The sequence below is a fragment of the Dysidea avara genome, chromosome 1, assembly GCF_963678975.1.
Source record: "Dysidea avara chromosome 1, odDysAvar1.4, whole genome shotgun sequence".
NCBI lineage: Eukaryota > Metazoa > Porifera > Demospongiae > Dictyoceratida > Dysideidae > Dysidea > Dysidea avara.
Window position 1 is genome coordinate 45,917,795 of NC_089272.1, and position 18,615 is coordinate 45,936,409.

The window sequence follows — 18,615 nt, forward strand, 5'->3', positions numbered from 1 at the left end:
GCTGTAGAGATAATCTTAATAGAACAGTCACCTGTAGAGAGTACAGCTACAAATAAATCATTCTAGAGATTCAGACCATTAAAGTCACCCTGTAGAGAGTTCAGCTAGAAACAAGTCACCCTGTACAGAAATCAGCTAGAAACAAGTCACCATGTAGGGAGGACAGCTTGAAACAAATCACTCTGTAGAGAGTTTAACCACAAATAATCACCCTGTACACAGTTCAGCTACTAGCAAGTTACCCTGTAGAGAGCTCGGTTAGAAACAAACCACAGTTCAGCTACACCTACATCACCCTAGAGAGTTCAGCCGCAAACAAATCATCCTGGAAAGTGTTCAACTACAAACAAGTTACCTGTAGAGAGTTCAGCTAAAAACCAATCACCCTGTGGATGGGTCAGCTAGAAACAAGTCACTTTATAGAGAGATCAGCTAGAAATAACTTACTCTGTAGAGACATCAGCTAGAACTAAGTAAAGAGTTCAGCTAAAAACAAACCACCCTTTTAGATCAGCTAGAAACAAGTGACCCTGTAGAAAGATCAGCTACAAAAAGGTTACCCTGTAGAGAGTTCAGCTAAAAAGAAATCACCCTTTAAAGAATTCAGCTACACAATTAAGCAACCCTGTAGAGAGTTCAGCCACAAACTAGACAGATCAGCTAGAAACAAGTCACCCTATACAGAGTTCAACTACACTTAAAGTAACCCTGTAGCGAGTTCAACTAAAAACAAGCTTCACCTTGTAGAGAGTTCAGTAACAAACAAATCACCCTGTAGAGAGATCAGCTGGAAGCAAGTCACTCTGTAGTGAGAACAGCTTGAAACAAATCACCCTGTAGATAGTTCAGCTACAAACCTATCACCCTGTGGATAGGTCAGCTAGAAACAAGCCACCCTGTAGAGAGAACTGCTAGAAATAAGTCACACGGTAGAGAGATTAGCTAGAACCAAGCCACCATGTATAGAGATTAGCTAAAAATTCACCCTCTAGATAGTTCAGCAATAAACAACTCACTCTAGAGAGTTCAGTAATAAACAAATTACCCTGTAGAGAGTTCAGCTACAATCAAATCACCCTGTAGAGAGATCAACTAGAAATAATTAACCCTGTAGAGAGATCAAGTCACCATGTAGAGAGCTACACTGTAAGGTACAAACAAATTACTGTGTTAGATCAGCTAGAAACTAGGATTGGGCAATATGCTAATTTTTAGTTGTTGTACAATATTTTTTTTTATAACTGAATCACTAAATGTAACCGGGCTTGCAAAAATAGGGCATGTGGGCACATAAAATATTGATTACTTTTTCAAACTTTATTTGTCATAACTTTGTATTCCATTATTGCTTGGCCTTGAAATTTTCAGCATATATTAAACAATTAGTTGGCTTTAGCGTACAAGTTACAGAGTAAAAATATTCCTTCCGATTAATGAGATATGAGATTTTTTGTGTTGGGGTGTAGTTTGTGCCCACATTCCCTGTTTTCGAAGGCCCGGTCACAAATATGTAACATTTAGTAATATTGCATACCGAAATACCGAAAATACTGGGAGAATACCGGAAATTACCAGTTTTCAAAAGTATTACAGTAGAAATTGTTAGCAAGAGTGGAGCGCAGAGCATAACATGGGACTACTAGTAACATACTAATGGGACACCAGTCAAATATATGAGAGTGCTTTTTGTTACATCTATGTAGAAAGTTTGTTGGCTCTCTCTAAAAGGTTTGTTGGCTAATGCCTCCAATTTGTTTTCCCACTTGAAAGGTAAGCACTGCGTAGTCTACAATGAGGCTATTGTTGCAGTGGAAGCTTATAGATATTTAGTGGGTAATTAGTAACACCACAATATTTGCTCAATTAAATGCTGATCTAAATGCTTTATATCAATTTGGCCACCCTCAGAATATAGAATTTTCCCCATACAAGACATTTTCATTAATAATTTCTTTAAATAAAGATATTTCGGAACATCCACCTTTGTGTCTTAATGGTAACAATATTTCTGAAGTTAACTCAACTAATATTCTTGGTTTTACTTTTGACTCTACCTTTACATGGCAAGATCATATTGTGAAGGTGCTGACTCATGGAAAACAACAACTTGGTCAGCGACATCGATGTCATCACTTTTTGAACTCTTGTGACTTATCCATCCTTTACAAGTCATGGGTAAGACCAACAATTGAATATAGATATGTTTTGTACTCTCGTGCAGCACCATCTAATTTACATCATCTTGATGCCTTACAGACACACGTTGAACATATGAGCTCCTCTAAATTTCCATCCTTATGCAACTGTAGAAATGCTGCAATAATGGGCCTTGTATGCATGTCACCTGTTAGTTGGTGAAGAACGAGATAATCTATTGACCTTTTGTCCTAAATTTGTCACCACTACCACAAGAAGATCACAGAGACTTCATGATTATGACCCTGCTAACTATTTAAGATTTCAGAACCCTTGTGACTTTAGGTCCTTTTCATACGTAGCTGGCAGGTTATAACTGTAGCATTTTGGAATAAATTTCCTGCAGATTTATTATTATGTGGAGAGAGGGACTGTTGGAGAACTATACTTAAAGATGTACAAAGACATTTTTAATAATAATGACTGTACGCCTGCATGTATGTAGTTGTTGAGTATGAGATTCACGATAAAAAAATTTAAAAAAAATTAAAAATACCTTGGACCGTGGTATGGTATTGATCTATACTGCCCACCCCTATTAGAAACAAGTCACCCTGTAGAGAGATCAGCTACAAACAAGTCACTCTGTATAAAGATCAGCTAAAAACAAGTTGATGTTGTGCTACTTCTAAAACCAGGCACCATGCAGCTAGCTAACTCATTTGGAATTAACCAATAGGATTTTGGTTGTGCAATAATACATAATTAATTTATTGTAATTCTTGGATTTTGTAATTCATGTAATTCTTCAATTACATTGCTATGCACTGCTAAGGAAGTACTTGTTAAACAAACCGTTTTTAACAATGCATTGCACACAGAAGTATCTTCTAAACTGTTTTAAAGTTTGACTATTGTGTTTTTTCTCACAAATTCTCTCGATAAAGCCTCAGAGCTCTTCTTCATTTTTGTTCACGTATGCAGGGGATACGCCCTCTTCCCAACTTGAAGGGATAGGCTATTCCTGGTAGTCTACGAGGCTACCACTGTTGTTTCTCAATTGTTAAGCACCTGTAAAACCTGAAGGGAAGGTAATTCACAATGTCCGAGGAGAGTCGCAACACCCATATTTCAGACTGCCAAAAAGAAACCACCTCAAAATAAAGTTTACCTGTGCAGAAGTTTAGTACAGCCTTCATTTTGCTTTCAGTTCTTACATAAAAGCTGCTTTTACCATTTAACGATTTTGCTCTCGTGGGTGCATATGGACAAACATAGATAGGTAGATAGATAGGTACACTGTAGGTACACACACACACACACACACACACACACACACACACACACACACACACACACACACACACACACACACACACACACACACACACACACACACGTGCACCCTTTAGAGAGATCTGCTACAAACAAGTTAGTGAAGTTACCCAGTGGAGAGTTTAGCTAAAAACAAATCAACGTGTAGAGAGATCAGCTAGAAACAAGTCACCATGAGGAGAGATCAGGTCACCCTGCAGTGACAGATCTAGGAATTATAAAAGGGGGCTACAGTAACTCAAGGTACTAATATCTCAGCTGGAGGCATGCAAAGCACACCTAAAAGCATGCAAAGCATGTTGGAACTGGGGGTCTGGGAGTAGGCCCCCCTCAGGAAAATTTTGAAAATATAGATGCCAAGATACTGCAATTTGGAGACATTTCCACATAAATACTTATATTCCACATATATATATAATTTTATATACTACCTTTTAGATTAGGTATAGCTCTACAGCATAAGTATTTATGGAAAGGTTTCAGTAGGTTCAGACAACCAAGCACATACATACATGATACATCCTCTTACAATTTCACAAAAATAGCTACATTTTAGATTAATATTGTAATTAAAATTTTTGAAATTTGAATGATACGGGATTGAATCTGAGAGTATTTTCAGTGGCACATGTGTACTTGAATTAAGTATTGCCATATGTGATGACAACACACAAGTAGATGAATCAGGCCATTTAAACAGACTTATGCACTTCATTGTATGTATAGATACATCTATAGGTGAAGACAGATTTGACAAATTCTGTAGCAGAACCAACTTTTATATTTCAGCTGAATGCTCCATTAGAGTACCTCAATCTTGTACACCTCCAATGCTGATCCACCTCCTTACTACATAACCTTTAGCATACATCTAGTGATGATACTTTGGAAAGATGGGTAAAATAAGTATTTGTATTATTAGTTATCATAAATAACTATGGGGGTCCGCCCCTACCCTGTAGAGAGTTCAGCTACAAAAAAATTACTCTGTAAAGAATTCAGCTACAAACTAGTGACCCTGTAGAGAGATCAGCTAGAAACAATTTACCCTGTAGAGAGTTCAGCTACATACAAATCGCCCTGTAGAGAGTTCAGCTTTAAATAAGTCATCCTGTAGAGAAATCAGCTAGAAACAAGTCACTATGTAGAGAGTTCAGCTACAAACAAATAATCCCATAAAGAGTTTGGCTACATTTTAATGTCACCATGTAGAGAATTCAGCTCACCCAGTGAATAAAGTTATCTGGTAGAAAAGAAATGGCAGACAATAAATTCAAAATTTGTGTAAGTACTGATAAAACTATTATATTAAAAAGTTATATGTCTTTCTTCTTTCTCTGTAGCAAAAAAAAAAGACAGGTTCCCAAAGCAGCCATAAGGTGGCTTTGGGGTATACAAATGCAAAATGAAGTGATATCTGATCCAAAACAGCTAAGCTGTAAAAAAAGGTGCTGCCCCAAGAAAGACCATGGTGAAAAACTAGCAGCACCAAATTTACCTGAGTTGTTGTTATTCCACCTTGGATTTCATATCATTTTTCACCATGGCTTTTTTGAGGGCCGCACTCTTTTTTACAGCTTGGCAGTGTTGGATTATATATACATACACATACTGTATAATTATAGTGATGAAGTATAATGCAGTTGAAAATGAACAGTGTGGTAGAAATGATTTGATTAGATTTTTATTTGGACAGCATTCATTGATACACAACAAAAGCATACAAAATTGGCATATGTACATACATAAACTTTCCTGTAGCGGTGACCATAGAAGATAAAGTTGTGAGATAAATTCACGGATGTTGAACTTCTGAAGGAATAGCTGGACAATGAAGTATCATTGTTGGTGTAGCCATATGGGTAAAGCTTTATGAAAAAGAAATACAAAAGTGATGCATACATGCATAGTTTCTAATCCTCTACTGTATATACAACAAAGTTGTGGTTGTACAGTATGCGACACAATTTGAGAGTACAAATACCGTATAGCCTAAATATTTTGAGGGGCAAATATTTTGAGGTTGAGTAATGTTGCTAAAAATAAAATTTTCGCGGATTTGCAAACACTCCCAAAATGTATTAGACTACATGGAGATCTAAATATTTCAAGGCTAAAATTTTTGCTGATAAGCCCCAAAACCGCGAAATCAGCGAAAATTTTCCCCCTCGAAATATTTAGGCTATACGGTACTATAAATCACTTCTTTACAGCTTTTGTGGATATGACTCTTCTCACAACTGAGGAAATTGTGAAATACTGTAACAGGAGCAGACAAAAATAACTTTAAAGGGACAGGGAGTGTACTTTCTGTCAGTTACATACTTATGTAAAAATGAGGTTAAGCATTCTACGAAGACCAGGCAATTGCCACCTTATAGCTTAGTGTGGCATAAGTTTTTATACAGTGGATTCAGGGAGCAAGGAGAAAAGATTTGGAGACCTGTAAAGATCTCGATACTTCACAATTCGTGACCGAATTTTGGAAAACCGTCGATATACGCACAACAGTACTTTTGTAATAAAACGAAAACTATGGGTAAAAAACGCAAGTTCTAGAAAACAAATTACGCTAGTTTTTATCGCCTTGCTGGTGGGCGAATTAAGCTGCCAAAGAATAAATCCTGGGAATCATCGTGTTCGCCTGTCCATAGGGAGTACAAGAATCTTTGTTTCACCTCCATACACAATAAGATTCCAAAGTTACAGACGTTTGTTTACATTGCGGCGACGAAAGAATTTACCGACAATCGTTTTTCAGTGAATTTGCCTTCCTTCTCGAACCAAGAAACATGCCTGGGGAAAAAACTACACCTTGGTGGATGCACAAATTCATGGCGAATACAATGAGCCAAGATTCAAGTCCGTACGTCATTGTATCAGTAAGTTATGATGGTTTATGTAAGCGCCTGTAGATTCTTTTCTCGATAGCTCCTGTACATATCAAATTATTTGCCCGTCCGGCTGTCTAGTGCTGTATTTCCAACGCTGCTTAACTTAGGAAGCTAAAACTTGGCTAGTCTATTCCTCTATCCTTGTAGAAAACAAAGAATAAATAAAATGCATTTTGAAAATTGTGCGGATATCGACGGTTTTCTAAAATTAGGTCACATTTTTATACAATCTATACTTGTACTAGATACCTCTGCAAGTCAAAGTGCATAGTCTAACATGACCAATAATTTTTTTATTCTAGCTGTCATGTTGTCTCACATGATGTTTGTATCAATTAAAAATTATAAGCAATCCTGAAAAGGGTCAGCAGCTGACTTCAGCAGGCCACTTATGTTGCATGATGAGCACACCATTCTATTATGTCACCTAGCTACTGAAATTCAGAAACTTTGCACAGACAAACATTCCAGGAAAACAGCTTCAGTGAAGCAAACACTACAAGTTATACATCCAGTAGCTTGACAACCAAACTTCCTGCATTATGTGATGCACAAAGACAAAGACTATTTAGAATTTACAAGAATTCATTAATACCAAGCTCTTGATTAATACCCCTAGTTGCTTGAGATATTGAAGAATGCTAAGCAGTACTAGTCCAGACTTTTTCAGAGTAGGTGCTTATATCTAAACCAAAACAGCCAAACTGTAAAAAAAAGAGTGCGGCCCCCAAAAAGGTCAAGGTGAAAAAAGATGTGAAATCCAAGGTGGCGGCCAAGAAATGGCTGCGATGGTAGGTTAATGACAAAAATTTTAATTATGACAATTCAGGTGAATTTGGTGCCGAAGGAGGCAACACAATTTCACCTGAATTGTCGTAATTAAAATTTTTGCCATTAACCTACACTGTTAAAACAAGGTGTTACAGGTACACCCATCGTAAAGGTGTTCATGTACACCCATGGTATTTACAACACCCTAGGGGAGTATTGTAGCACTTGGGGTGTTGTTGAACACCACAAATGTCATTTTACTCCCCAATAATAGCTAAGCCACTGTAAGGGTGTTTGCCTACACCTAGGTATATTGAAACCCACAATTGGATGCTTCTATTGAAAATTAGGTTATAAGTACAGTTTGCTAACTTCTATAAGAGTGACTTGGAAACAACTATGTGGTAAGTATAAGGTGTTGCAAATATATTATTGCGTACTGCTAATGTGCTTTGTTGTTGGTAGTCATTGAGTATAAATTGAAATCAACATGAAGGTTACTGGAATGCTATAGCAAGCCTACATTTCTTTTCAACAAAATGCCACCATGGAGAGCACTAGAACACCTTTATAGCTATTCTAGAACACCCTTAGGGAGTGTTGCAATGCCCTTGTAACACCTTTTAGTTGCTCCTAGAGCACCCCTGGGGAGTACTACAACTCCCTTCAAAGGAGTTTAATTTAAACAGCAGTTAGAACTCCCCCAAAGGTGATTGGATTACACCCTATTTTTAACAGTGTACCATCACACCATTTCTTGGCCGCCACCTTGGATTTCACATCTTTTTTCACCTTAGCCATTTTGGGGGCCGCACTCTTTTTTTACAGCTTGGCTGTTTTGGTTTAGATATCACTTCTTTTTGTATTGCAAGCCACAAAGCTGGTCATATGGCTTTGATGCTTCCCTTTAACTTGTTTTTTTTTGTTTGTTTGTTTTTTTTTGTTTTTTATTATACTGCAGGAATTGTGGAACAAAGGAAGTAATTGTGTGTATAGCTTTTGTCTGATGAAATATTTGTATATTTAACATTGAATGATGATTATCACATACTGTAGTTAATAAGGTGACTTCTTACATAACTGAACTTTACCTGAAACTCTCATTGTTTGTAGCTGAACTCTTTTCAGGGTGATTTGTTTCTAGCTGAACTCTACAGGATGATTTGTTTGCAGCTGAACTCTCTACATGGTGATTTCTTTGTAGCTGAACTCTCTACAGGGTCTCTACAGGGTGATTTGTTTGCAACTGAACTCTCTACGAGATGATTTGTTTCTAGCTTATCTCTCTATAGTGTAACTTGATTGTAGCTGAACTCTCTACAGGATGGTTTCTTTGTAGCTGATCTCTCTACAGGGTGACTTGTTTCTAGCTGATCTCTCTGCAGGGTGACTTGTTTCTAGCTGATCTCTGGATGACTTGTTTCTAGCTGATCTCTCTACACGGTGTATTGTTTCTAGCTATACTCTCTATTATAATAGGGTTTTCTGTTTGCAATTGAACTCTCTACAGGATGGTTTCTTTGTAGCTGATCTCTCTACAGGGTGACTTGTTTCTAGCTGATCTCTGGATGACTTGTTTCTAGCTGATCTCTCTACACGGTGACTTGTTTCTAACTGAACTCTCTATAGTTTCTGTTTGCAATTGAACTCTCTACAGGATGGTTTCTTTGAAGCTGTTCTCTCTAAGGAGTGACTTGTTTCTAGCTGATCTCTCTACAGTGTGAAGGCTGAACTCTCTACAGATGATTTGTTTGCAGCTGAACTCTCTACATGGCGTTTTCTTTGTAGCTAAACTCTCTACCAGGTGATTTCTTCTAGCTAATCTCTCTACAGGGTTATCTATTCATAGCTGAACTCTCTACAGGGTGATTTGTTTGCAGCTGAACTTTTTATATGATGGTTTCTTTGTAGCTGAACTCTGTATAAGGTAACTTCTTCTAGCTGATCTCTCTAATGGGTGACCTGTTTGTAGCTGAACTATCTGCAGGGTGATTTGTTTGTAGTTGAACTCTCTACGAGGTGTTCCTTCTAGCTGATCTTTCTACAGGATGACTTTTTTCTAGCTGAACTCTCTACAGGGTGATCTGTTCTTAGCTGAACTCTCTATAGGGTGATTTGTTTGCAGCTGAACTCTCTACATGGTGGTTTCTTTGTAACTGAACTCTCTATAAGGTGATGTCTTGCAGCTGATCTCTCTACTGGATGACTAATTGTTTCTAGCTGATCTCTCTATAGAGTTATAACTTTCTCTATAGAGTTATAACATGTTTGTATAGCTGAACTCTTTACAGAGTGGTTTTTTTTATTGGTTGCTGAACTCTCCAGCTACATGGTGACTTGTTTGTACTACAGAGTGACTTGTTTGTAGCTGAACTCTCTACAGAGTGACTTGTTTGTAGCTGAACATTGCATAAAGTAACTTGTTTGTAGCTGATCTAGATGAACTCTCTACTGGGTAGCTTTTTTGTAGCTGAACCATCTATGCAGTGACTTGTTTGTAGCTGAATTCTCTACAGAGTGACTTGTTGTAGCTGAACTCTCTACAATGCGACTTGTTTATAGCTGAATTCTCTTCAGTGTGACTTGTTGTAGCTGAACTCTCTACAAGGCGACTTGTTTATAGCTGAATTCTCTTCAGTGTGACTTATAATGATCTGAATCTCTACAGCAACATATTTGTCACTGAACTCTCTACAGGGTGACTTGCTTGTAGCTGAATTGTCTATAAGATTAACTGTTTGTAGCTGAACTCCCTACAGAATAACTTGCAATGCAATATAATTCTATAATGGAGTAAGTTATAAACGTGGCTGAATGCTCTATTAGGGTGACTGTTCTATTAGAGTATCTCGATCTCGCATTTGTTACACGTAGTTGGCTTTCGAATCATAACTCAGTGGTTTGTAATCCGATTCTTCTGTACTACTGCAAGGACTTTCTATTATAATTATTCCAGCTACACACCGATTTTCAGCTCACTGCTCTAAGCGGTTTGCCTGGTAGGCGTGAAAACTAAAAGTTTTTTATTCATAAAAATTGATCGCGTAATTGTGACACAGGTTGGGTTTTGTGTCATATCTCGATGGCCTTTAACTGGATTCCTTTCAAAACACAAAAAGGCACTCCTACGATAGTTATTCCAACTACATAGCAATTTTCAGCTCATTCCTTTAAGTGGTTTACCCTGTGGGCGTGACAGACCTTCGACCTTATTTTACGCAAATAATCGGTCATAACTCCGTGAATGTTCATCGGATTTCTACCAAACGTGATACTGAGATTTGCCTTAATGAACCCTTAAGTGTGCCAAATTTCAGCCCGATTAGAACACGCATTCGTGTTGTATGGCGGATTTTGCAAAGTGTGCGAAAGAAGTAAAAGAAAAAAACCCTAAATTTTGGCCTCTCGTATCTCGGAAATGGCCGGAGCGATTTTCTTCAAATTTGGAATGTGGACTCCCCTTCCTAGCCAGCACTTCTGTAGGAACTTTGGTTACAATCGGATAAGGAATCACGGAGCTACAAAGGTGTGAAAATCGCGTTTACTTTCTTCCTGTTAATATACTCACGGTGTGGCGCGTCGGCTTCTTGGGCTACACGACACACTACCATGTGTCTTGATTTCTAATTGATGTTGGCAACATATGGGGCATTGTGACAAAGAAAGAGTGGATTGGCCATTGGTCATACAAGACTACGCATTTCGATTTGTAGTGGTATCTAGTATAAGTACAAATGTATAAACATTGTAAAGTATAATCACACAAAACATCCAAGCTAAGAAAAAATAGTGTGGCCTGAAAAAAGCCTGGGAGAAAAGCTGTGAAATCAAATGTGGCAGCCAAGAAATGGCTGCATGTTAATGCTAATAAATTTTAACAATGTACACAGTCATTATTAAAATTAAATATCATTGCAGCCATTTCTTGGCCACCACCTTTACTTTTCATCCAGTCCACACCATTTTTCATAGCTTTACTGTTTTAACATTATAAGCTGCAGAAAAGTTGGATCCCCACAGGTCCTTGGGTCCACTGTTATACAGTGTACCTACCCCTTAGTATGCACCTTTTTCTTCACTTATCCACTATTCTCACCAGCTTTTGCATGCATCAAAGTGACTTTTGTTTCAAACAAAGTGCTCATTTATCATCATCAATTTAAAAAAAAATTAATAATGCTGCTAATACTGTCAGTCATTATTTACAGCTTGTTAAATGTAAGGGTGTAGAACATAACTGTTCTATACCTACTGTAAACCATATGGCAAACTGCAAGTAAACTACAAGTCGAGCTGAAGGCATCAGTTGGTTAGCTAGTTAGCAGTTATGCTAATTATACTTTAATGTTTATATTGCTGTTATCTTGTTGTTTTAGAGTATATCCCCACAGATTGGTCTTTAACATGCCTATGAAAAATTCAGAGTGATATATGATTTGTAATGCAGCAATACCCTATGCAAAAAAGCTTGGCTGTACAAAAATGACATGTCCATGAAACTAAAAGTAACTGATGACTAGATGAGCTAATATCTGTTGAGGCCAAGAAATGAACGTCAATACCGGCAACTAACTATAATTTATAACAATCTGATCCTTTATTACTGACTCATGCAGTCTTGCTGCATTCCTAATTAATTCCTTATAACTCTAATTGGCTAGTAATTTGGCTACCATTTTTCTCCTCTACAATGACTATTGGAAAAGGTACCAATTTACTAGCCAATTAGATTTTTACAGTGAATTAATCAGGAATGCAGTTAAACTGCACAAGTCAATGATAAAGGATCAATGTTATATAGATTATTGTACATTATAGTTTGCTGCCAGTATTAACATTCATTTCTTGACCTCACCAGATATTAGCTCTTAGTTTTTGTGGTTATTTACTTTTAGTTGTGGACACGTCTTTTTGTGCAGCTGGGCTGTTTTTGTATGGATGTATTATTGTATTATAAATCAGATATCACCCTGGCTTTTCTAGGCATAACATGTGGGCGCATAATTCATATATATGGCTGTCCTATAGGGGTATATACACTTTAAAACAGCAATTTAGACATTAAAGTAAAATGGTCTTTATAAAGAGGTGGTCAAAGGTGGTCTTTATAAAGAGGTGTTCACTAAGTGAAATTACCTAATTACCGTTCCATTCCACCATTCCAGTCCACCATTCCATTCCATTGAATCCAGATGCCCAGCTTCAGCAGCTGCAGTACTACTGAAGGGCTGGTGTCAAAGGCTCTGGCATATACTTAGGTAATTTGTTTATGTTTTGTAGTAACCACAAAGATAAACAGTGATGGTTCAGGCCCTAGCCCACTTGTCTGACTAGCAACTTTGAGTTGAGGTAAGTGTACAATCTCACAGCATTGGCTTTACTAGCTCTACTTTTAGTGGAGTATGCACAAGCATAACTTGTAGAGACCTACAATCAGGTATTGGATAACTATCGGTAAAACAGGGTAAAAATATATCGGATATTGGTTTTCCCTTAAAAGTGGGATACGGTGCAACACTATTATCTCTACCTTACAGCATTATCTGTACTGTATGATACGTGTACACTGTATTTGTATACTGTTAGAATCTGCAATCCAAAAACATCAACTTTTACAAATTGACCTCCCTAACATTGTGGGATGTTTATTGTAGTATCCTACTGTTAGATCCACCATGAAACTGGAGGCGTGATTGTTGTCTTCCCAAAAAGAATGTTTCAGTATGTCTCAAGATGAAAAATATTTTTCACATTTTGTGCTCACACAAAGGACCAGATGAAACTTGCTACTGTACATTGCCAGATTACGTTTTAGTTAAAAAGTACGCACAGTAATAAACAAATGATTGGCTTGGTGCCCAGAACAAGGTTACTTTTAAAAAAATAGACAAAGAAATATAATTTTTTGATTTCAACTATCCAGGGCAAGAGAAGCCAACTCTTCCTCATAGTGTTTCAATATGGTTGGATGCATAATCTATCTACAATATGCTATTATTCTGGAAAGACCTGAGACTTCTCACCATCTGGGTGATAAGCGTCAAAACAGCATTAAGCAATTATATTGTGGTTAAAAGCCCTTTTCCAGTGTTTCTGCAGCTAAAAAAATCATCAATTGTGACCCAGTCTGAGAAAACCGGTCTAATTGCCAATGTCAGCATATTCGATTTTTCACCCAGGACACACAGCTACATGAATAACCTATCTAATTCCACATTTAAAATCAGCTAGACTTGAGTGGTCTGGTTTTGCTGGCTGCTTTTCCCGAGCCCAGTGGTGATCCATACGTGTGGTGTGGGGCCTTAATGGAGTTCTGGTCAGCCTGGGAATGACTGTATGTGGCTGTACAGCTCTGTGGTGTTGAATAACTAATTTCCTTTCATTTTAGCCAGTTTTGAGACTTCAATGGCTCAAAACTTGGCCTAATTCATCCGTTGGCCTAATTCATCCCTTGGCCTTCCTTTTCAATTTTTGAACACCATCTTTCCCGCCTTCCAGGGCCCCACCTCCCACCCAATTTGCAGCTCGCCTGATACAGTTAACCTTGGTTTAAAAACTATCTAAAATGGTGGGAAACTTAGTTGTTGGCTACTTGCACAGTGGATGCTCTGGAAGGTAAGGAATTGGTGTAAAACGTGTGAAAATTTGGTACACATAGCTTCAACCATTGGCGAGCTACAACACACTAAATACTTAAAACCGGCATTTCTCAATACTTTTAAATAGGCGATAAGCCCAGTTTTGTCAGACTGGGTCACAATTATTGACTAGAATTATGTCAATAGATGTCCCTGGACATTTGGTGCCAGTGGTTGTAAATCATATTTTTCATTCACAGCTTCCACATGCCATTCTACACTCTGCATCATGGGAGGCAGCTAAATCATCCAATAACCTCAGTCTCATGCACCACAGCAACTTCAAATCTTTACTAGATGACCCTATTATAACACATGTTGCAAACAAACCAAAAAAGAGCAGGTAATTTATTTTATTTTTGATTCAAGTTAGATCTCAATCTATGTAGGTAGAAGCCTTGGCGAGCTGCTAGTATAGTGCATCACATGTAATCACAAAAACACCAACTGCTACTACTACCAAACATTTTGGATCATCATTAATCATTCTAAACACAATTAAGTGACCAGTGTTGCATCAGAAGTACTGGAATGGACTTTGGCACCATTGAGGGAATGACGCATGAAAACTTTGACGTTCTTCACCCAGATGGTGAGAGATCTCAGTTCTTTCCAGACTAACAGCATAGACAGACTATGCATCCAACCTTATCACATTACTATGAAGATGAGTTGACTTTTTTGTCTTGGCAGGTAGGGTAGCTTGAATTTAAAAATTCATGTTTAATTTCCTGAAGTTTAAATTAAAGCAACCCTCTGCCAGGAACCCATGCTTATTTTTTTACTGTACATACTTTTAACAACAATAATATAACGTCTAGCTAAGTAGCAAGTTTCATCCGGTCCTTTGTATGGAGCACAAATTTTAAAAATGAATATTGTAGCTCATGTGATACTAAAATCAATATTTCTGTGAAGACAACAATTGTGCCTCCATTTTCATGGCCACTATGGTTGGGGAATCAATTTGTAAAAGTTGATTTTTCAGATTGTGGACTCTAACTATAATGTTATGTGTATGTGTGAGTTGAATCATAAATTATGCTTAAAAGCAGTTGACAAACAAGTGTAAGAATACTTAGGAGTTTGAAACTTCTTGTTGCCGTTACACTTACATACATGTAGTTTAATCCTACAATTACTGTATATCATGTATGCACTTTTATTACTTTTCTTACTTTTGAAATCTTTTCACAGAACAAACCAAAAAAAGGGTCAGAGCAAGTGCAGTTAAATGAGCTACCATTTACTACATTACAAATCCCATGATTAATGCAAGGAGAGGGCTGACAAGGCACTACATAAAAATAAAGTATGCTACAAATGAATTTCACACAAGTATCTACCTGGTGACTTGGCATGCACAAAATCACTCTGCCCATAAAGGTTAACCGCAGCTACAAAAACAAGACCATCATTGATATACGGTAGTGATATTGTGTTTTGGTTAGCTGGAACATAATGATAAAATTTCCCACTAGAGTTGACTCTCTGTACAATGTACTGGCAAATGATTCCATTAGGAACAACTGGAGGTGTCCATGTGACATTGATCATTCCGTCAACTAGTGTTAGTACTGCATCTTGAACCGGCAAAGGAGCTGGAGAATAATGCACAAGAATGTAAATTGGTACAAAATACAACAGCCAAGCTGTGAAAAAGAGTGTGCATTTCCAAAAAATTAATAGGTTGTATAAAAAGCTTATTTAATATGGCTACAATCATTATAGTATTAATGTCAATAAATTTGTAATGTTAATATGTAGCATTAATATCATTGCAGCAATTGTTTTAATACAGTATCACCCTTTGATATCCCATCCTTTTCATACTAGCATATTTTTTGGAAGACCACATTCCTAAGCTGCTTTAGATAGATGTATTATTTTGTACATGCAAGTCAGTGTTGCAGTAAGAAAAAAAAGATTAAGTAGAAAAATATGAAGAAATCAAGATGGACTTCCATAAAGTTGATGGCTGGGTTAACTCAGAGATACCCCCTAAGTGGTGGATCTAGATGGGTTTCTGTGGTTTTAACAGAACCCCCTTTTAAATTTAGCTCAGCGGAAGTCCAACTGGCTTCATTATTGTTGTATTGACAATTTGTTATAGCAAACAACTATATACCAATGTATTTCAGCAGCATGCATACAGTTACACTTTAGTTAACTAACACCATTTATAGCTATTTTAAACCCTCAGCAACACTCACTTTCCACTGCATTAAAAGCAATCGAGATAATCTAGTAGAGCCATCAAGTAACTACTCTAATAGAGCAATCAAAGCTACAGCTTAGTCACAACATTTGCCCTATAATTTACTATCTAATCCAAAACAGCCAAACTGTAAAAAAAGAGTGCGGCCCTGAGAAAGGCTATGGTGAAAAAAGATGTGAAATCCAAGGTGGCGGCCAAGAAATGGCTGTGATGGTAGGTTAATGGTAAAAATTTTAATAACGACAATTCAGGTGAATTTTGTGCCAAGACCAAGCGGCACCAAATTCACCTGAATTGTTGTTATTAAAATTTTTACCATTAACCTACCATCACAGCCATTTCTTGGCCGCCACCTTGGATTTCACATCTTTTTTCATCATAGCCTTTCTCAGGGCCGCACTCTTTTTTTACAGCTTGGCTGTTTTGGATTAGATTTCACTTCTTTTTGTATTTGTATACCCCAAAGCCGGCCTATGGCTGGCTTTAGGGCTTTTTAACCTGTCATTTTTTCTTTACTACAGGAAGAAGAAAAGATGAAGCAGGATGATTTCTTTGTAGCTGACCTCTCTGCAAGGTGATCCTTCTAGCTGATCTCTCTACCGGATGACTTGCTTGTAGCTGAACTCTCTACAGGGTGATTTGTTTGTAGCTGAACTTTCTACAAGGTAACTTCTTCTAGCTGATCTTTCTACAGGGTGATTTGTTTGTCTCTACAGGGCAATTTGTTTGCAGCTGAACTCTCTACATGGTAGTTTCTTTGTAGCTGAACTCTCTACAATGTAACTTCTTCTAGCTGAACTCTCTACAGGGTAACTTCTTCTAGCTGAACTCTCTACAGTGTAACTTGTTCTAGCTGAACTCTCTACAGGGTGATTTGTTTGTAGCTGAACTCTCTACAAGGTAACTTCTTCTAGCTGATCTTTCTACAGGGTGATTTGTTTGTAGCTGAATTCTCTACAGGGCAATTTGTTTGCAGCTGAACTCTCTACATGGTAGTTTCTTTGTAGCTGAACTCTCTACAGTGTGACTTCTTCTAGCTGAACTCTCTACAGGGTGACTTGTTTCTAGCTGATCTCTCTACAGTGTAACTTGTTTCTAGCTGAACTCTCTACAGGTTGATTTGTTTGTAGCTGAACTCTCTACAATGTACCTTCTTCCAGCTGAACTCTCTACAGGGTGACTTGTTTGTAGTTGAACCCTCTACAGGGTGATTTGTTTGTAGCTGAACTCTCTACAAGGTAACTTCTTCTAGCTGATCTTTCTACAGGATGATTTGTTTGTCTCTACAGGGCAATTTGTTTGTAGCTGAACTCTCTATATGGTAGTTTCTTTGTAGCTGAACTCTCTACAGGGTGACTCGTTTCTAGCTGATCTCTCTACAGTGTAATTTGTTTCTAGCTGAACTCTCTACAGGTTGATTTGTTTGTAGCTGAACTCTCTACAATGTACCTTCTTCCAGCTGAACTCTCTACAGGGTGACTTGTTTGTAGTTGAACCCTCTACAGTGTGATTTGTTTGTAGCTGAACTCTCTACAAGGTAACTTCTTCTAGCTGATCTTTCTACAGGATGATTTGTTTGTCTCTACAGGGCAATTTGTTTGTAGCTGAACTCTCTATATGGTAGTTTCTTTGTAGCTGAACTCTCTACAGGGTGACTTGTTTCTAGCTGATCTCTCTACAGTGTAATTTGTTTCTAGCTGAACTCTCTACAGGTTGATTTGTTTGTAGCTGAACTCTCTACAATGTACCTTCTTCCAGCTGAACTCTCTACAGGGTAACTTGTTTCTAGCTGAACTCTCTACCGGGTGATTTGTTTGTAGCTGAACTCTCTACAAGGTAACTTCTTCTAGATGATCTTTCTAAAGGGTGATTTGTTTGTAGCTGAATACTCTACAGGGAAATTTGTTTGCAGCTGAACTCTCTACATGGTAGTTTCTTTGTAGCTGAACTCTCTACAATGTAACTTCTTCTAGCTGAACCCTCTACAGTGTGACTTGTTTGTAGCTGAATCCTCTACAGGGTGATTTGTTTGTAGCTAAACTCTCTACAAGGTAACTTCTTCTAGATGATCTTTCTACAGGGTGATTTGTTTGTAGCTGAATTCTCTACAGGGCAATTTGTTTGCAGCTGAACTCTGTACATGGTAGTTTCTTTGTAGCTGAACTCTCTACAATGTAACTTCTTCTAGCTGAACTCTCTACAGGGTGACTTGTTTCTAGCTGATCTCTCTACAGGGTGACTTGTTTCTAGCTGAACTCTCTACAGGGTGATTTGTTTGTAGCTGAACTCTTTGCATGATTGTTTCTTTGTAACTGAACTCTCTACAATGTGACTTCTTCTAGCTGATCTCTCTACAGGATGACTTGTTTCTAACTGAACTCTCTATAGTGTGATCTGTTCATAGCGGAACTTTCTACTGGGTGATTTGTTTGCAGCTAAACTCTTTGCATGATTGCTTCTTTGTAACTGAACTCTCTACAAGGTAACTTCTTCTAGCTAATCTCTCTACAGGATGACTTGTTTCTAACTGAACTCTCTACAGTGTGATCTGTTCATAGCGGAACTTTCTACTGGGTGATTTGTTTGCAGCTAAACTCTTTGCATGATTGTTTCTTTGTAACTG

At 37.7% G+C, this 18,615-nt stretch overlaps 1 protein-coding gene across 1 annotated transcript in view; it reads right to left on the reverse strand.

The window, feature by feature from the left end:
• LOC136247072 (uncharacterized) overlaps positions 1–18,615 on the reverse strand; it is a 120,280-nt gene that overhangs the window by 62,342 nt on the left and 39,323 nt on the right. The window contains exons 15-17 of the mRNA XM_066038688.1: positions 15,121–15,375; positions 14,953–15,071; positions 5,217–5,339 (exon numbers count right to left, since the gene is read on the reverse strand). Of these exons, the coding sequence (XP_065894760.1) occupies positions 5,217–5,339; positions 14,953–15,071; positions 15,121–15,375 (497 nt within the window). The remainder of the gene's footprint in view (positions 1–5,216; positions 5,340–14,952; positions 15,072–15,120; positions 15,376–18,615) is intronic.